We start from the raw sequence: 21,108 nt of genomic DNA, 5'->3' as shown, positions 1-21,108 counted from the left end.
GCGTCGGTTTTTCCGATTCTTCGCTTTCGTCCGGTTCGTCTGTCGGGAACGAAGTGCTTCGAGGCAGAACTTGTTACCCCACATTTTCCCCTCTTCGACTTTCTTTTTCTTCGCGTTTCCTCTTCACCGTGTCTCTCTCCCATTTTCCCTCGCGAGCCTGATGATCTCCCTTTCTCGTTCTTCTTTCTGGAGCTTTTTGCCGGGTCGTTCTGCGTAATTCGCGGCCCTGGAAATTCGTCGTCTTCTTATCGGCGCAAGTTGGCAGCGTCGTTCCTTCCATTCTCGGAACTTGTCACAACCAGCTTGAAATAACGCCCGCACCTAGGAAGTATGTTTTATTCGCTTTTAAAAGTCGTAGGCGGTAACACGGAAGTAGATCCGACGCGTTACCTTTCTGTTTTGTTATTCCGTTGCTCTGAGCCGCATCGGTTTAACCGGCGATCTAAGGAATCGTGATTTTTAAGCTTTATCAAACCCGATGTCCGTTTCTTTCAAAATGAAAAATCAATGCTTCGAAATGTATAAGCTGGAGAAGCGTAGGACAATCGATAAAGTTATTGATAATTTTAAATAAAGGTCACAAAGAGTGTATCATCAGCCACCTTCTTACGATTTTCCATGCTCGAGCCAAGAAAATGTACGTAAGGGCAATCTCAGAAATTTATCTTGTCTCGTTCGATTGATCGAACGTATTTGGTTTGGCGAGCAGACCAAACGACACTGGCATATTCTAAATAGGGTACATAATCTCGCGATAAAATCGGATTATAAAATTTGCAATTCACATTCGTGACACGATCAGTGATTGATTAATTTTTGTAAGTATCGAAATTTATTTTCCAAATTGTTCCGATGTCACCTTTTTTGTGCAAGTAAAGAATACGAAAGGGAAGAATATATAAAGAACTGATGGCGCCGAAATTTTAAGATTTTTCTAGAAAGAAGTAATTAAAAGGAAGAAGAAAAATACAGTACACGGCTGACCACCCATCTTCCTAAGATCTTGGCGAAAACATATAGACTTCGACGTTCGAGTAAAAAGGATTGTACATTCTCGCAGCCACAACCAACCGATCAACGCGATTCGATGTTCTTCCCTTTCCTACAAGGAATCAAAATCGATGCTAACGAAAGGTATTTTGCTCTGTTTATTAATCGCCAGTAAAGCATACGATTATGAGCGTATCTTTTTGATAAAATAATCAGCTTATTTATATTCGGGCCGATTAAACGAGCCTCGATTACTCTTCTCTACCTCCTGGACTATGTATCAACTCGCGATCGCTACCTTCCTTCAATTTCTTTACGAAACACAATTAATACATGAGACGAGAAATCAGGTTGCTCGTTCGCCAAAGCGTTCTATCTTTTGATAATTTTTGTCGTTGGAGAGAGCGGCTCGCCTGTTGTGCAATTTTTCTTGCTAATGCCTCGGTAGCTCGAAAAATCGGAGTGCAAACGAGCGTGTGAATCGAGATACGCGGCTTCTCCGTGGTTGAAGCACTGTTTCCTGAAAACGTTCCACCTGTTTTGAATATTCATTAGATACATATATCGGTACGCGCCTCGAACCGAGCAGCAAATGTACCGTCTAATTTCTTAATTGAATTTAATTCGCTGCGTTAGGCGATACGATTATAACGACCAATTGTATTTTCATCTATCCGCGTCTGCTTCTACGATTCAACGAGAAAAATAAATTCTGTTTCGTTGATTTCAACGTGATAATCGAGTAACTTGGAGCTCGTATTTCCGAGTCACAGAGATTTCCATTTTAAATAGATAGCACAACGATTTATTTGAAATAACGGCATCGTTATAGGTCGGCTCGTGTTTATTAGAGTTTGAATGAACTCGTTTCGCGAATACTTCGCTTCTTTTATCTCAGAGCCCACCCTTCGTTTGCTCTCGTGCGTGCTTCAAGCACGAGCTTCGCCGGTGCTCACGAGCAAAGCTCACGATCCGACACCGTCAAACGAAGCCTTTCTCTCCCCTTACAAATTTTACAAATCCTCTCCTCCGCCACGCCTCCCATTCGTATACCGACTTTCCCGTTCAGGTTCGCGTTATTTTCTGGGACCCGTTCACGGTATTTTCATTAACGATACTTTCACCCTTTGCAGAGTTTCTCTGTTTCTCAACTTTTCTCTGCTGAAATTTCCTCGGTGTTTCCATCTTTCCGTTCATCCCTCGTGTCCCCATTTCCTCTCGCATTTCCAAAATTGCTTCAGCTAACGAACCACGCCAAAACCCACGCGTAGATTTCGAACGTAACTAGGCAGAGGAAGGTAGCGACGCCAGGAACGAGAAGCCAGGGTCGCTCGACAAAGTGCAATGCCAAATAATTGCAGGGTCAGAGGGATTTTCAGTGTCGATCGTTCGACCTTGACCGAACCTCCGTTCGTCTCTGTTCCCGAATACTCGCGGCTGTGCTCAGCGTTCGCGCGGCCGCGCAACTCATCCTTCACAGACTGAAATTCCCGTGGAAATGAATTTTCGCCTCCTGTCGCTTCCTGCCCATCCTATCGTTCTCTCTCGTACGAGGCGAACCAAGGAGCTTATTCTCCGAGAGACTACTACGACGGAATAAACCGCGCTAGAACGGTAAAGAGGATATTCGCCAGGGAAGGGAGAACAGTAACGCAACGGGGTTTCGGCCGTCAATTGTTCTCTACGCGATACACGAGACAGAATCGCTTTCGGTGGAACTTGCTCTCTGAAACTTCATCGTGGCCCTCCGCAAAAAGGGTTGTTTGTTTCGCGAGTACCCCTTCATCGCAGGGGCGTAGCCGGTCGCGCCAGAGCCCGGTTCCAAGCTATTATTTGCACCGCGCGCATTTCCAGCATCGATTGCTCGACCTTGACCGATACTTCCACCCCCGGTCGTCCTTTGATATTCGAGCGACTCGCAGCGATACAAATTCTCTCCAACTCGAAGCGGGTCGCGTCCTTTGTGACTTTCGTGTTCGCGACTCGTGAGAATAAAAAGTCTAGAAAAGGAAGGAAATTCGTGCGTTTTAAAGAAATTTCTTTAACGATTCGACATCGAAGGCGAACCGTACCACGATACCGATAAAGTCGTTAGAAACTCGGCAAGATTTTCCATCGAATGGAATAGTTCCGTCGTTTATTCTAATTGACATTCTCTCGGACGTGGTCCGATTCAATTTCAGCCAACAGATTCGAACAAAAGGTTACCGATAATAACGATCGCGTGCTCGGCGTTGATCGACGGCATCGAGCCTCCATTTCAGTTTCAATTTCCCGGCCAGCGCGCAAACATCCAACCTCGCCGTCGTTCCTCTTTTTTTCTCCTTTTTTTCGTGAACGCCCGATTGATCCTAGGATGGCTGCAGGTCCAACCTGACGAGCCGCCGCGAGAAATCTCTTTGAAAGCTACGGCAAGCCGAGTGCTAGACATTGTTTAGTCAACAGTCGAGAAACTTATCGATCAGCGCGACGCACACGCACGCGACGCCCCTGTGCATACGGTTCGACTCGATTTCAAGCGTTGGTGGTGGCCGCGCGCACACACCCCCTTCCTTCCGTTTAACTCTTGTGCATCCCTTTCGTTCGACCGTGTGCGTACCAAGCGCAAACTCACCCAGACGGTAGATAACGAGTTTCCTTCCACGAAAAGAGTTTCCAATAACGATGCCAGCTGCAAGTTAACGGGCCGCCTATTTTCCTGACTCCGCCAACGAAACTGGAGCGTTTCACGTCCTCCTATTTTCATCGATCACCTTCGTACGCCTATATCGCAAGTTCTGCCTCGTTTTTTTTTTTGCTTATCGATTCGGCTTGATCCCGAGGAGGAGCCAACAACTTGCAAGTTGAATGCTCGGCGAGATACACGGCGTCTCGACTCGTACAATAGATCGAACGTAATTAACGCTTTCGATGTTCGAAAGCGATACGAATGATCGAAGAGACGTAACGAGATCGTACAACCAATACGAATCTTAGTCTGTCTGGACTCGTCGAGAGACAAACGGTTCGATTAACAGGAGTTTGCGATTATTTAGCTCGTACAATGGAAGCTTATAACGTAAATAAGTGGAGTCAGTTGGCAGGACTTTGGACGATAAAGATGCAGTTGTCCTTCGACGCTGTCTCCTTCTGTGTGTCCACTTGCTGTGTCTTCCAAAAACGTCTGCTTGATCTTCAACAATCGTAGTGGATACACGCGACTCGTTAGCAGCTGTCACCGCTTAACTACTTCCAATCTCACTACGTTAAGTACGTCGAACTAAGTAGCGACTATAATTAAAAGCGATGTCTTTACGATACGAATTTTATCGCTTACCCTCGACTGATAACCCGTTTCGGATAGATACTGCGATCACGGTTATCTAGACACTAGGTGCAGCGGGTCGAACGATAATTCATAATTTATCTAGCTTTCAAAATAGTCAAGGTCGGTCGAAGCCATCGACAGCAAAATTGAAGGTAACGCGCAATGCAAGTTCTAGACGGAACTGTCTACGGCCGTTTCTCCTCCAATCTCACCGGCGAGGAATCAACTAGGTTAATTCCTAATTGGTAACATTGGCAAATTCGCAAAGTCAACGCGACCAGCGAACCAGTTACCCCGATTTATGATATCGACCTTAATACATAATCCATTTTCACGGAAGTAGTAGACGGGGCGAGCTTCAAGCGCCTTTGGCGAAATTTGAAATTTAAAAATCGTGGAAAATCGAGCTTCGGCCGCCGCAGTCTCTCCCATCCGTAAATCCTCTCGAGAGCGATTTACTTTCGCTCGACATCGATGCTTTGCCGCGATCGTTCCCCTAACTTTGATTCGTCGTCTCGTTCGTTTTCGACTCTCCGGCGAGGCCAGTGAAATACGTTTGGTAGGCTGCGCACCACGTGCGTTATCCTCTTTTTTTCCTCTGTCAACGGAACGGTTTACGTGGCTTCTTCCCACGGCTTGCCAGTCCTCTGATTCCTCGTTTTATCAGGCCACGTACATTCGACTCTTATGCCGTCATTTCCGCGCATACGAAGCAAGTGCGAAACGATTAACACTAAATCTACCAGCCGCGGTCAAATCGATCGCTCTACAACTTCCACACAAATTTAACCGTATTTAAACTTTGCCATATCGCTTTATAATTTCTAACTTTTCCTAAAACACGCGTACAATATGTTTTTTCGTATTTACTTTTAGTTTGCTCTTTTATTTTCCGAGAAAAATTTCTACTCCGCCTTGCCTGACGTGAGCGGTCGTTTTAACCGTCCGACAAAATATTTTAGTTATTCTTAAAATAAATGTAATCAGTACCAAGAAAAGGCTATCTCAAGGTCAAATGACAAATAATAACAGCTGTTGCAACCGTTATCTAGTCATAAAACAATCCGTCTCTCGGTTAAGATAGCCATCAGTTATCAAGACATATTAACTCAGGTTCATGATGATCCTAAGGAACCGCCATAAAATTTAACGTTTTTTACAGTTCATTGTTACAAACATTTTAAAAGCCGTTAGGGTTATTGCTCATTGTGATAAAATACGAGGAAAGCTTTCCTCGAGTAACCGTTGGTAGAGAAAGGCCAATACTCATCGATATTTTCGTATAAATATCGCCGTCACAGACCATATTCTTACTTGCTATTATCTTTTCGATTAGAATACATCTCAGTTTGTTAGTCGATTAGTCTACATCCAAACTCGTTATCTCTAAAACTCAGACAGAAAGCATCTCGGAGCGTTTTGCGTAAAGTTGTTGTTACGTCGCGCGAGATGGTCCGTGCTACGTCCCTCACGGTCTGACCGCCAAGGCCTACACCTCGTTACACCGACCCGCAATAAACCCAAGGAACCACCATAAACCGAATTTTCTTAGCTTAATCTCTATTCATAGAAGTATTTTCGGTTTATGGATAGTCCTTTGAACAGTCCTTGGGTTTACTGCACGCTCTTACTAATTACGGAGAAAGCGGATGTTCGTCCAGCAAAATAGCAGGTTTTTCTTATGAACAAGGACACCCATGAGCCACATCTGCAGGAGACTTTCTCCTCGTATTTTATTTATTAACATTGGCTATAACCAATGGGCATCGCGGATCGTTACCAAAAAGTGTGAACAATGAATCCGCGTTCTTAGTCCAAAAAGGGCACACCCACACCGAGCTTTCCTCCTTAATAGTACGAGACGGGTCTGTTACTGTTCTATCAATCCTCGGGCAGTCAAGTCAGACTGTTCTACCAATTTTCGAGCAGTCAAGTCAACTACCGATCTTCAAATCGTCGGGTATTCGAGTTAACTCGAGAAAACTGTTCTTCCTATCTTCGGGTAGTCGAGTCAAACCTTGTTCTTCAACGTATCAAATCTAGTCAAACATTGATCGGGCAGTCAAATCGACTAAACATTTGAGTAATCAACTACTATACTTTCCGTCACGACGAAGTCACTCAACTCCTGTCTACCCAACAAGTGTTGTTAGATATTGTAAATATATATATTATAGAACTGTAGACTACAGTTTTATTCCAAAACAAACACCCCTATTAGCCCACAAGAAATAAGGGGATCGACCTGTTCGTGATGTCGATTATTATAATCGTAACGGGAATTTACGACTCCCGTTGACGCGCTTCAACGCGATCGCGTCTCCCCGCGACTGGACGAAAAGACAGTTGTTATAAAAGAAAAAGTAAAGCATATCAAATGTGACAATAATTTTGTATTCCGTACATGGTATTACTCTTTGATAAATATTTACCCTAGAAATGTCAAGACTCTTCGGAAAAAAATTATAAAAAAAAAAATAACTGACATAGAATAAACTTTAGCGACCGAAAACGGCATGGAAACACACGAGGAGCTATTTACAACCGAATCAGAGTTGAATATTATAAAAAAGCGTTTACGTAAGGACAAAAAGGAAAGAAATGTCGTTGACAGCAAAGAATGAGACTGATGTCGAGAAACAACGTATCGAAACTGGGTCCGATGGGACAGTTTGGAGAGAAATAGATGCGAGCCCCAAACCTGGCAGGATATCGGTTCGTAATATTTTTAGGGATATGCTAAACGGCATATCACGAAAGGACAAATAAAGACACTATTTTATCTTATCATTGACCACCGTATAAGAAATCATATAATAAAATATACGGAAGAGGAGTCATTTAGAGTATTGGGGACTAAGAGGAATCTAGATGCAACAAAACTAGATGCATCTATTACTCTGCTATATTATGTCCGAAGTTGCGTGTATATATATATATATATATGTTAATTAGATGAGTTATCAAAAGTAGATATAGTTAATGAATATATGTTGAGTTAAAGTAACGATCCCAGACTGATCTGTAGTCGTAGAACCCCGGTAAAGTTCGGCGATGATGCTGTCGCAGAGGAGAACCCTTGCTGGGTGTTGGTCGCTCCACCACCGGTCGCTTACGGGTGAAAATCCCGGGAAACATAGGAAAACCAACGTTTATCCATTTTTTACCTGATGAAGCGATAACCATAAGGAACATCTTCGCTCGAAAGTATTTTATAGCACTTAACGGCCTTAACGGTCAAATCGAAACGCTTAGTTTTGCGACGGTTCCTTATGATTATTACGATCTGACTAATTATATCGACGTAACGAGTGGCCGCCTTGATCGAGGGATGGATTCCAGGCTACGCAAAGAATCACCGGACGAAACAATTTGTTTTATCGGTTATTTCTCAAACGATGAAGCGGTCGAGTTATATCGAGAAGCGAATCGCAAAGGAAACGTGTCTAAATATCTGTAAAGCGCAAAGCAGCGCAGTTCTAAATTGGATTAGGATCATTTATCTATCGAAATATCAATCGCAGTTGTAAAAATAATTTAGTCGCTAGAAACAATTTTGACAAAATACATTCGTCTCGAGCGTGTTAACGTTCTCCCATTCTTCTACGTTTATTTTTTCTCTCATTTTAACAAAGTCTCGCCTTTCGCGTGATATCCTCATCCTCTCGGCTTTCTCGAGACCGAGGCATCGTTTGATATCGTCTTTAACGAGACACGCTCGCCAACATTCTCTCGCCCTTTGCTTTAACGGTAACGAGAAAGAATACGACGAGCGCTGGTATAGTTTCAGCCGGTTAACTGGCGCAATTAAAATACATTAGCCTACCTAGGACTTAGACCGAGTCGCTGGCTTTCGGACCAAGGGAGCGGCGCTTGTTCCGAGAAGCTCCATTTTTGTTTTCTTTCTCTGAAATAAACGAGGATACGGAAGATGGCCGCGTACTTCAGGGAATTGCGAGCTCCTCCTCTTGCAGTGGACCGCTTTACGGAATTGAAACGTTTCCTCGTCCCGTCTTTTCGTCGCGCTGTTCACCACGCGCAATAAAAAAGATATTTTTACTTTTCTGATAGTAGATCTCTCGCTGTAACACAGGGAACTAGCAACGACCGAAATATAAATCTCGTTCCAAAGAAATTGGAATAGAAAGTATCTGCTGCATAATGCGAGAAGAAGCACAAGCTTTTCTCTAGATATTTTGTACAGAATCTTTCGAATGGCTCCAAAATTTTTGCGAATATTTGCATTCAAATTAATTATCCTTATTTCTATGAAAAATTTATTTAAAAAAGGAATCATTCCTAAACTAAATCGCTTTAACCATGCTGGCTCTAACGTTAAATCGCGCCATTTTCTTCTCCCTCTTCAGCATAGCATTCGTTCAAGGAATGCGAAACGCGATGATTAATGGAATTGATAACACGATTACGTTAATGTCAGCGTTGTGCGTTTTGCCTCCCATCGCGGTGAACATTCGGGGAACGTCAATAACGTCGTGTGACTGAAACCGCGACGCGGTTTCGATTACCTGTCGTCTCGCGTATATACCAGCCAACGTGTCTCATATTCGAGCCGAGAATTCACCGAGAAAACGCGACTAACGGAAAACCAGTGTTTAAACGCAAACGATAAGCTATTTTCGGTACGTTTTGCCTTGCCGCTACACGTCCATTCTCCCTGTCTTGGTGTTTTGTTCTTTTGCCTTCCTGTGCGTTTCTGTGCGTTTCTGTGCGTGTTGGGCCGATTTAACCGAACAGTACGGTACACGTTTTCCCTTCGAAACGATATTCTTCGCAAAATAAAGCTAGTCTTCGTGTATGAGCCAGATGCTGCGATGTATGGTGCGGCATTGTCGCGCGTTCAAAACCCTTCGAGTCTGTGCGAACTTTAAAAACTGGCAAAGTACTCGCCAAGAAGTCGTACGTATTAGAATGCGCGATAGGTTTGCTCACGTTTCTTTAAAAAAGCGGCAAAAATGTAATTAACGAAGAACGTGTCGGCTCTGCAAAGGCAAGCGACTCAAGTGAAACGAAAATTAACTAAGAAATTCCGGTATTTACCTAATCTTCTATTTACATAATTTTCAAATTACTTAGCTAATGATTATTGCAGAAAAATTTTGCAAACATTCAACCTGTAAATAATAATATTTCAATACCAACGCAGCGTAGTAAATATTCCAATAATTTCAAATTCGCAATAGGCGCACAAACTTATTACACAACCTGACGCTCTGCATCTCAGCTGCGAAGTTTATTAAAAAATAGTAACCTCTGTACCGACGGTTCTTGCGTCCTCGTGTTATATCTGCGACGAGAGAATCTTTAATTCTACAACGGGTCAACGATATTCTTCGAAGCTGTTCATCAGCCAGAAATAACGTTTTTGAAGCAACCGCCACTGACTTAATCGCTGAATTCTACGGAAGGGAATTTCCTCTGTTCTAGATTCCGTTCTAGGTGATTTTCCTCGATTTGTTCGCGTCAAAAACGACGCGATATAAACGACGAAAGCGACGAGAAGTCGATCGTAAGTCATCGGATCGGATATTAATTATTCCACAGCGACGGCGTATTGCCGCGACGTTGTTAATTTGTTCGCTTTGTGGTCGGTTTAGCGGCTGCCTCGCTTTTCTCGATATCTACTGTCTTCTATTTTCCAACGAGTTTCTTCTCCGCCTCGCTCAAAGACGAAACTGACTCTACCTTGCACTTGTTGCACCTCGTAGTCCGCCTTATTCGGCCTCTCAAGGGGAAACCTTGACGCCTCGCGAGAAGTATCGTCTTCTTAATCATAGCCCGATAAAAATTCCGATCGATTTGCACCTGTTACTCGGACGAACATGGTCGTTCCTAGTATCGAATGTTTTTACAAACGTATCAATATTATGTATTATCTCTGAACATTATCTCATCTATGTTTCGTCGAGGAATTCTTTCGCTCTCTTTAATCGCGGAAAGTTGTCAACTCGCGCTATCGAACTAATATATCGATTCTCGGAAATAAAATGATAAATGACTGTCTATGAAACGTACAAGAATAGAACAGCCAGCCGGGCTGTGAAATATACCGCCAAATAAACGAACCACTAAGGCGAACAGCGAATTCTTCGCATCGTCGACATCGTCTGAACAAACATACGCGGATCGTTTTCGCAGCTGCGAAATTACAAACAAGCCCAGTGTCTGAGACGAGACCAGACGATTCTCCTTTTCGATCGGTTCTTGCTTTATCTTACCTTGATCATCGTCGTCCATCTATAATTAAATAACGAAATCGTTCTTCGAATCGCGTTTCGAGCGTTCGATATCGGTGAAACGGGTTAAGGCTTACCGCGTTTCGAAGAAAGCGTTTAATTAATCCTGTTCACCGATGACCATACCGTGGCCGTTCGAGTTTCGTTTTATCGGCCTTGCGTAACGTATTACGTCCGCGCTGGTGTTACAGGCACGTAACGAAACGTATTCGAACAGGTTCTCTTCCCCTCGACACCTTTCGCTGGCTGTAAACTTTTTCGATTCAAGCCGCTGTTTCTCGGTCGGCAAAGATTCACGAGAAAAAGCGTATATTCTACGTTCTACAGGACAAATCGGATACGACATGGTTACGAGAGACGAAGGAACGCGTGCATCGAGTTCTGGCAATATTTTTCACCGCAACGATAGATAGGTTCTTCCTATCTAAGTGCACGCGTTACGACACGTCTTTATCAATTTACCGGTGAGAACGTTTGCTCGTGCTACTATTCATCGAATATGCTGGCTGACTTTTGTTATCCGAATTATCGTCGAGCGCGTTTAAACGAACGCTATTATGTAACGCAATTACGAAGCGGTAGATCGTTTAAGTCTTTTAGCGATGCGAAAACTTCCTTCTTCGATAGGTTTGTAATCGATGAAATTGTGTAATCTATATACACGGGTGTTTAACTGGTTAAATAGTAATGGCAATAATAATAATCTTGGTGTATGGCCGACATAAGCAGAAATCAAATCTAAAAATAGAGGATAGTGATAATAATGGTCAGCGAAAATGCGTTTCTCGCGTTTATCGAAAGATAAAAACCGGTTTACGGAGAAGAAGAGGAAAAATCGCAAAAGTCCTATTATCGAGCTATCTCGAGATGTCGTGGAATCTCGCGGTGGATCGTCGCCGTTCGTTCGAGATCGCTGCATTTTCGGAGCTTAGTTCGAACGCGGCGTTTCGTCGCGGGAAATCGAAATGCTGATTAATCGAGAAACACGGCGGCGTGGCTGTGGTATCAGAGACAGACGGAAATAGAGATCGAAGCACGAGCGGCGCGCCGTTTCGGGCATCCGTTTTTACTCGGTCGCTTTTATTTCTTCCCGTTTCACGATCAACGATTCACCCGTCGCGTTTTTTTTTCCTTCTTTCCTGTTCGTTTTGCGAAACTGCGAAACCACGACCCAATTCGGCATCCCGTTTCTCATCGCGATTTCTTCTCCGTTCATTTTCCACTCTCGGTCGGAAGAGCGACGAATGCCTCGACGTCGATTCACGCGCAACCACCGCCGATTTGTTCCACGTTCGTTCGTATTCTTCTTCCCTTGCCTCTTCCTGCCTTTTTCTTTTCCTTTCGAGAACAAAGGCTGCCAGACGTTTAACCGAAAATGTACGCTTCGTTTCACCGTCAATTCTATTTAACGCCAAATTAACCGCCAAGTTTAACAGGGAACGCGATACAGCAATCAGCTCGCGCACAGGTGGAGCTTTCAACGACGATACGTATTTAACCGTAAAGATTTATCAACAGCAATAACAGACTGAAAATCATCGTTCCTTTGATTTCATAATTTAATTAGCTTCGTCGTCGTAATTTTATTGCTACGACGTCGTTCTAAACCGGCTCTCGTAAGACGTTAAGGAGAGGCAGTCGAATCTCGCGAGGAAATATTTTCATAGGCAGCGTCAACTGGCTTTGAATCGCGATTAAGGAGTCTCCTTTGCACGTGTCTTTGCTGCATAAACGATGACGACTACCGTTAATAGGTGGCGACATTGTGAGATCTTACGTAGGCCGTGCTCTTCTAGCGGAGGCCGCCGATGCGCTGTTTGTTTGCGGACTTGACACAATCGTGTTGGAATTTTCTACGAACAACAGTGCTTTTATATATCGTCCGAGTCTGGACGTAACCCTGACGCGGCCAAAGAAACCATACTTTTCTTACCGAACGTTGTTCGTCGCATTTTCAATCTCTTTGGTATTCCGATCTTGCTCAAATTGCAAACGCTCACGAGCAAACGACAATGTCCTTCGATTAATTTGTACAATCGATGTTCGACATTAGGAGCCGCGCTCTCGTCGAAAAAACATTGGGATCGAATGGCTAATTAATGGATGGAAAGTAGGTCGGTCGTATGTTGATGAGCTTCACGGATGGTTTTAATCAACTCGCTCCGACGAAATCCTACGATTCGCCGTACGACGTCGGACGAAGTGTCTCGGTTGTGTGTAACGAGATAATCAAGTTCGATCGTTAGAGGACATTTTACCTGGTACGAATGGGTTTCGCTCGATTGCTTTGCCTGACTCGTCTCGCTAATTATGCGTATCGTGGCCAGCACGGGTAGTTGACTGGAATCTGCGTCGAAATTGGGCCACGCTCTCTACTACCAACGCCACGGGGTTCTACTTTAAGCGTTGTCACCGCTCGCGTTTTACCGACACTTGAAAGCACTTAAGGCAATCTATACCGTCGTCGGGTGAATTCTTCTGGTGTCCTCGCTTCTCGCCGCAAACGTTTCCGACCGTCGTCGACGAGAAACTGCTTATTAAATCCGCTTGAAAGTCGTTAATGTCGAACTAGGCGAAATTTTTCTTCCAGTCGAGTCGAGTCGAGTCGAGTCGAGTCGAGACGAGGAGAAGCTCCGAATGACATTACGCGGTCTGCACAGTGCGAAAGGACCGCATAACGTTTTCATAACTCGTCAGAATTTGTGTAACATCGTAGAGTATATAGGAGTCTCGCGTCTTTCTTCGTTCAACGCCGTATACCTGTAGTTGCAGCATCTTTGCCATGTAAAACACCTGTCGCACGTGCAATTCCAAGAATCGCAAGGAACCCGTTTCTGGCATCGACGAAGAATTTATGGAAAAATCAGCTTTCGCCGAGGATTCGCGGAAGCCGATTTGGAAAACACCTCCGGCGTAGAAGCGAGGTGAACGCTTCGTTAAAGAAGCTTGGAACTCGTTTTTCGTTGGTGGTTAAGCGAGGTTGTCCTGGATCGTACAAAGTTACCGAGCGTAACGCTAATTATAGGCTCGTAATCGTATGGTAGCGGCGCAACGGACAATAAACTTTGATACGTTTCTCGTTTTTTAAACACGATCGATTGCCTCTGCAACGAATGAACGAGACGTACCGTGTGTTCGTTTAAAAATTGAACGTTTGCTATCGTTTTATGGTGCGACATTGACCTTAAGTAGCAAGGATGCACACGTTACGTGCCGCGTATTAAATTGCACGTGCCCCACCGTGACATTTATCGTATCAGTAATTACGTGAAATTGCAGAATTATTGAAACGCGCGTAATTTTTCGTTACGCAACTCTTGCAAGAATTTTGCCTCGCAGTTCGATAATAATAGATTTTATCGAGAACGTACTAACACGGCGCGTAAGGATATTTTCTGACGCTTCTTGTGGCGATCGGTTAGTCTGCTAACGAGACGAAACCGAAGGAAATTTTTACAGACTATCCGCTTTAGAGACTCTGCGCTCCATCGAAACGTAGAACCTCGTTACAATCGTTATAAACAACCAATTTTCAATTCAAATTTTTAAACTCGAGTATATTGTACAGCCTGTGATGTTAACACGTTGAATGCCATGGTGATCACCGGTCACCACAATCAGATAAATTCATTAACGATGATCATACATCGTGACATTTCAACATTATATGTATCGCGTAATAAAAAGTCAATCGCGTCACGGCCAAACCTTGTACAACTGGCGTGGCATTCAACGCGCTAAATTATCGCGTTTGTTGTTGAAAAAGAAGTTGGTCTAGAGAGGGTTGAGGCGCTTAACGTTAGTTATCATCTGCGTTCGAAACAGAATGGAATCGAAGGTTCGTTCCAAAGAATGCAACGATTCGCACGCCAAGCGGTATTACGCGGTAAAGAGTCGATTACGTAACGATTAAATCATAGATTGCTCGAAGATCGTCTATTTTTCGTGCGGTAGATATCTTTCCTTCTCTGTTTCTCGTTGCTCCCGATCGCTAATAGTCTTCGTGTTCGCAAGGTTGCGGAATCGAGCGATCGACGAGTAAACTTGTATTTGGCTGCGCCACGCGACGCGTGTCCCATTATTCTCGAAGAATTCGGAATATCGCTCGAGTTACTCGATTCTCACGTTTTATTTCTCTGTTTTCTTCCGAAACCAATTATTCGTGCACGTTTCGCGAACAATGCAACGGTATTTCGCGGTTTTACGCGCGGAAACAAAGGCTTTCTAGTTCGATAGAGGCGATTACCTCCCACGTGCTCCGGCTATTACTAGCGTGTTTTAAAATCTGCCAGATTGATATCTCACGGAAATTGTCAGGCTGTATCTCTTCTTATATTTCCATCCGAGTCATCTACAACCAATATTTTACGAGTTCTTCGACTCGGTTAAACTCTCCTTCGTAGCCAGCAGGCGCGTTCCATTTTTCCATACTTTTGTATTTTATCGAAGAAATGGAGAAGAGGAGGAGAGAAAGAGAGAATGCGCTGTATAGTGTTCTGTGTAATACACCTTAGGTATATCGGATACGAGATATTTAACGGTAGAACACACGTCTCAAAGTTCTTTGACGTGGTCGAGGTGCCAGCGTGATATATCGAATTTCTTTTTCAAACACGAACGATACCGCTATCTATCCTGCACGAGTATATACATCAATAACAATCATATCACGATAGAACAGAGGATTGTAATTTTCACGAGGTTCCATTAGGAGAAAGTTATTGATTCGGTTCGACGTTCGTGCCACGGTCACGTGGGTGAACGCTATCGTAAATGAATTCGCGTGGCAACTTTTCCTCTCAGACTCTACTCCTTCGTATCGCGTTCCACGAGCCACCGATAATTCAACGATTCTCGCAAACGTTTCTGTCGTTGGTATCGACGCTGTCGTTTTCACGATCGCGCGACGTCGGTGTGAAACGCCGTGTCTACGGAAACGTTCGCAATTCGTATCGCACGTTTTCGCGAAACGTATCGGCAAGAAAGTGGCAAAGTTTAAAACTTTCGTTAAAAATACCTAAACGAATAACGAGGTTCAGATTTTTGAGAAGACAGGCGCTGATATTTTTATAGCCAGCCTCCGGTCGATACGTTCGTCGAGAAAATTGTACTAAGCGTCCAAAGGCTCTGACTCGAGATACGTAGCCTTCTGGCGACTTAAAAATCCGCTACTTTTCTCGACGATGTGAATGTTTAAAAAAGGTTGGCCACGAATTGCCACGTTGTCGGAAATCGTTTTCGTGGAAAGAAAATCGTATCCCGACTGCGAGTCTCGACTGTTGTTTGCTTTATTTATTAAAAAGTTGCGATCGATTATAAAGCACGTGCTAAGGTACTTGCCGATAACCGCGTGAATTATTTGAACGGTCTGGCAAATGGTAACGTCTGGGAATCAACGAAAACAGACAAACAGTTTCGCGACGGCGAATTATCGATCTGACTGGCGAACCAGATGCTTCTGAAAATTGAATATATCCAGTCTAGACGTTTAAAGGTTAACCCGTTTTTACGTCTGTTGTACTATCGTCGTTTAAAATCGAGGCATGTCCGATGCGTACGTTCGTCGTACAGCTGCGAACCTCTTCGATGTTCCACGAGATATCCATTTTAATAGCGTTTGCGTGGATACGCGCCGGTTACAGGGAACGGAACGGGAGCAAACTCGATTTTTCGGCAAACGGAAAAATTTTCGTTCGACGAATGTACAACTCGATCGGAAACTACGCAAAGCCCCGGATTATTCGCTAAGCCGTATTTTTATCGTCTCTTTGTTTGCGAAACGCAACTGGCTGAACTCGTAAAGAATCGCGGACAATTGAGATAAGAGGAAGCGGAAAATACAGCGGTACACGTGCAACCAGATGAAAGAGAAGGACGTCGAATATCGATTTAAGCCAGGAAAGAGAAAATAACAGTCTTCCTATTTTAACAACGAGAACGATAATTAGAGGTAGAAAAGAAGCGAGTCAAGGGGTTAGGTCGGTTAATTGCACACGCAGCGGTTTCACGACAACACGCGCGAAACGTTTTCGTGTCGCGTATTCGCGTGCTAGATGCAAGTTTCCTTGAGATTCTCGCGCGAAAGAACGCGCTGTGTCGCGTACTCGCGTTAGCGGGTCGGTCAAGTACTCGCTTTGAATCTAAAACAGATCGGAGAATTTTCGGTTGACGAAACCGGGCCAAAGGTGCGAACAACCGATCTTTTTAGCCTTGATTAGAATGTCACCGACCGTTTTGGCATTCGTCCCAAAGCCACTCGTTCATTTCTATCGCTTTCGCGTTACGGGCCGCTCTCTACGATAATTTATACGCGCGTCGTCGATTTTCGCCTCTGTCTCGTCGCAAAATCTCTCGTGCTCCGTGCCATTCGCTGCGTCTCGTATACGAAAAGTATCGTTTCCGACGAGCACCGTACCGAGAAAGCAACGGTAGATACGCAAAGGAAACTCGCTATAAAGGTATATCCCGATTAGCATCGATCGAGGAATTCGCAACAGCGGGCTTTCCATCTGTCTCGACTCTGCTCTTCCCGAGTACCTTCACTTTGCATTGTTACGTATTCATAAGCGACGTTACGTAAGCGGTTCGAACGAATAGCTAGAATTTCGCCCGGAAGCACTGGCCGTGGCGAAACGATGCGCTTGGAATCGCGCGTGCGTTGCAATTGCTCCGAACCGGAAGGGACGTCTTCGACTTTCTGCTTCAGAAGTGGTTTAATTGACCGATTTCTAGGCAAACTTTTATTTTAAACGAGTCGAAGGGCAGGATAACGTAGTTCCACGAATCAACGTAGCGGTAAGTTCAAAGTTGCAGTTCCGAGGATAGTCCCGGGGATGAGCTGTGACATCGAGGACGATGGAAAGCGTATACGCGCTGCAAGCTAACCGCAAATCCGTACCTATTTACCCAACCAACGGGCAATTGCAATCTCCGACGAAAAAGACCGGTAGAAGCCATGAAATTAAAGAGTTGTTCGAGTACTTGCAATTACAACAGCGCGCGCTTTAATTCCAACGAATCGGTATCGTAATTCCAGCGAGACAGATTGTGTTCCAGGAATGTTTTTAAGCGCCTTAACGACGAAGGAGAATAGATTCGAGGAGAAGAAACAAGACAGACGTAGAATTTTTGGCCTGGCTGTTGTCAATTTATCTTTTCATCGTCTTTATCGATAAATCTAATCTGTTACGCGTGTCGTAAAGACAGAGAATAAGCGAAGATTCGTCCATCGCAGTTGTCGCGAAGAGTAAGTGTCGTGAGAAAGAGTCGTCGATTCGTATTGATCGTGCGAACCTGGGCAACAACAATGTCTCACACGTTCAATTGTTGCGTTACGTTAATAACGCGCAGACGTCGTACCTTAACCGATGATAATTATCGTTCGTTTGCCAGCAAGCACATCGGCCGCCTATGTGTCGAACAATGCGGCATATGACCGTTGTTACTGATAATTAGCGTGGCTGGTGGTTGTTCGCGATAACCGCCGATAACGCGATAAGAAAACACATTGTACTTACCACGCTGTTATCGTCTTTATTTCGAACCTCGTAAACTATCGTCCAATTAAATCTTATATAGCCAACCAATCTTGATCGAGTTTGGTGTGGTTCGAACGGTAATCGGAAAATTTACCGATAGAAAACGATCCTAACGACGTAACGACTAATGCGTGCGTGGTACAGCGTCGAAGGAGGAACGCTATTAATTTAAACCGTTTAATCTTTTCAAGCTTACCGTTTATACGTACGCGATATCGCGTTGATTTTACGCCATTACAATCGTATTCCAGTATCGAGATGTAGCTATCCTGTCTCGAAATATGCAAGTCTGGTGGATTTAATTGTCCGCAATGTCGATCTACCCTGCGACGATAGAAGCACGCTGTTAAACGAGAGATTCGTTACAAAATATGTACTTCGTCGAAGTGGTCTTCGCTTCTAAGAAAACTCTACATCTGGTCTTTTTAATTTTCTCAAGCACCGAAGCCATGGACAGCGTATAGACAAAAGACCGGGACGAAGGCAGACCATAGACGGTAGACAGGCGAGAGGATGGCTTCTTCGGGGCTATCAGTCATAGGGTAACGCTGCTAGCGCACGAATCTGGACCAGCTCGAATTATATTCCGATTTGTATTTACACTTCTGTATTAAAATATATTTTCTGCCTTACAATTTATCCACGCGTTCACACATCTAATAACCTCGACATACTTGAAAGCGACTTTTATACGCAAGTAGACGTACCAAAAAGATCGATTCTTCTACCACCTACGCGCATTGCTTCCAGAAACGTCCATATCTCTCGTGGTTTGCATTTTTTTATTTATCGTCCATCGACGTCCTACATCGACGTATTCCTAGTAATTCCGATAAACACGAAGTTTGCGCTCTTTCTATTTAAAGAAAGGTTGTCCTCTTAGCAGACTGGTGTGGTTATTCAACCTGTTACCGACTGCTGCATTAATTTCAATGAATTTTCTGCGTTGAAAGTCGATACTGGAAAGCAAACGGTTCTTGAAACCTCGAGATCCTGCTTGTGACCGCGATCTCGGACGGAAGGTCTCGGTTAATTGTCGACTTATAGTTAGCGCGTCTTATTATTAGTGCGTACACGTGTTCCTAGCAGCGGAAACGGTGCTCGAAAGCCGCGTACCTTTTCCTACACGGACCCGCCTCCGATCTAACGTATAACGGTCTCCCACGACGACGTTTCCCTTCGACAATTTAGACGCCTGCGTTTCGATTGAAGTCAACTCGATAATCGTCCGTCTTGACGAGCCGACTCGAATTCTTCCGGCTCGTGTCGATCTCAATCGTGATTCTCGATCCCCGGCAGTCACCGACTTTCCTTTGTCGCGGCCCTTCACGCCAATATACACGAAAGAAGCACGAGACGCGTTTCGCCTCTTCTCGCTTTCTGTCCGACTATATCTACCATTCGATACCACTTGCTCGCGTATTCACCGAGTCCTAGTCCTAGCTGTTACGTTTCCATTGGCTTTCGGTTACGGCGTCTCTTCGTCTTTGCATGGAACAGTGATCGAAGAATCATCTTGCAATGGCGTTATAACGTAAACGAACGCGCGTCCATTGTCACGTAATTTTTAAAGTGAAAGCACAAGATTCAGTATGAAATCAAGTTTATTTTTCACAGTTAGGTTTTTGCTACAAAAAGATCGGAAGAAGAACTATTCGGACCTGGCTCGTACCATCAAGGAAGAAAGCTCGGTGTGGCTGTGCCCCTTTGAACTCAGAACGCGGATTCGTCGTCCGCACTTTTCGGTAGAAAAGTGAGGGTAATGATCCGCGATGCCCATTGGTTAATAAATGACAAAGAAAACCAGATATGGGCATCCTTGTTCATGGGAAAGATCTGTTATCTCGCCAGACACCCGCTTTCTCCGTAATAGTTAAAAGCGTGCAACAAATATGCGGACCATCTGTAAACCGAAAATGTTTATGTGAAGAGAAATGAAACTGAACAGATTCGGTTTACGGTGTCTCCTTAGGCCTGTTGAGGGTTAGCGTTAACAATGGATAGCTCTTAAGGTCCAGACTAGGAGGAATCTCGCAAGGACCATCGCATCTGGCGTAGCATGTGCTAAACAGAAATTTGATCCGTGACACGATCATCGACTCTTTGACAGAGTGATGGATAAAGCGATCAAGAATTCAGAGCGAATCATCTAGGGGAGACTTGTGTCTCGGAGATGTTCCGCGTCTCTGCTACATTTCCGTATAACTACAGGTTCTTACACGTACGAAATTTGCACAGGACGTATATAATAGGTCGATAAAGGTACACAAAATATCCAAAGAATACTCGGTTTCATTTTTAATAGATAACACGAATTTCTATTTATTTCCGTTTCTCGGCTGTTTCCACAAAGATATAAACTACGTACGATGACGTTGCAGATGCGAAGTTGCCGCTGCTATATCCAACAACTTGTTCGAGTTTCTCTTTAGATGCGCTTTTAGATGGTTACATCTTCTCGCCGCCACGGTATTTCTATTCTCGTTGGTCCAGTTCCTTTTGCAGCGTGTGAAACCGATTGCAAACAGTGAATCATTATCAACGCGCGATCCCATTACCAACAGCGGCTTAAGCTCGTCCCAGGATATCAAGCGAGATCGTGTTCTTCTGGCCAAGGGAACTGGTCAGCCCGGAATCGTGCGCCACTTACGCCTCGCCCGTGCCATTTGCTTTCTCAGTGTTTCCAACTCGATTCGAAATTCTTTAGATACGCGCGCGTATCTTTCCGACCGGCAAATCCAGCAGCTTCGTCGCGCGTTTTCCTTCTTCCCTGTCGAGCATCGATCACGCGAAATCACACGATAACGCTGGATTCAACTTCTCGCCGTCTCGATCGATTCTGAATTTCAGATCGAGAAAATCGCGGGCCTTTGTGTCCAGTTTTCAAAAATTGGCCATGGCACTTTGATCGTTTAGAAATTCGTCGTTCTCTTCGGGAGTTTCGTTTCTAATTCCAAAGGTGGCTGCTAGTTACCCTCAACGATTCGTTGTATCTATCGACGCTGGGCAAACGAAGAAT

General features: G+C 44.3%; 1 protein-coding gene across 4 annotated transcripts in view; it reads left to right on the top strand.

Annotated features, from left to right (window-relative positions):
- LOC139998423 (early estrogen-induced gene 1 protein) overlaps positions 1–21,108 on the top strand; it is a 45,083-nt gene that overhangs the window by 8,467 nt on the left and 15,508 nt on the right. Inside the window, exon 2 of one of the 4 annotated variants that reach the window (XM_072022934.1) lies at positions 929–1,134. The exons of the other annotated variants lie outside the window; for them this stretch is intronic. Coding sequence (XP_071879035.1) covers positions 1,088–1,134 — 47 coding nt within the window. The 5' untranslated portion in view covers positions 929–1,087. The remainder of the gene's footprint in view (positions 1–928; positions 1,135–21,108) is intronic. 4 annotated transcript variants of the gene reach the window in all.

This window comes from Bombus fervidus, chromosome 3, assembly GCF_041682495.2.
Source record: "Bombus fervidus isolate BK054 chromosome 3, iyBomFerv1, whole genome shotgun sequence".
NCBI lineage: Eukaryota > Metazoa > Arthropoda > Insecta > Hymenoptera > Apidae > Bombus > Bombus fervidus.
The sequence above is the reverse complement of the archived record's forward strand: the minus strand, read 5'-3'. Positions and strand labels throughout refer to the sequence as shown.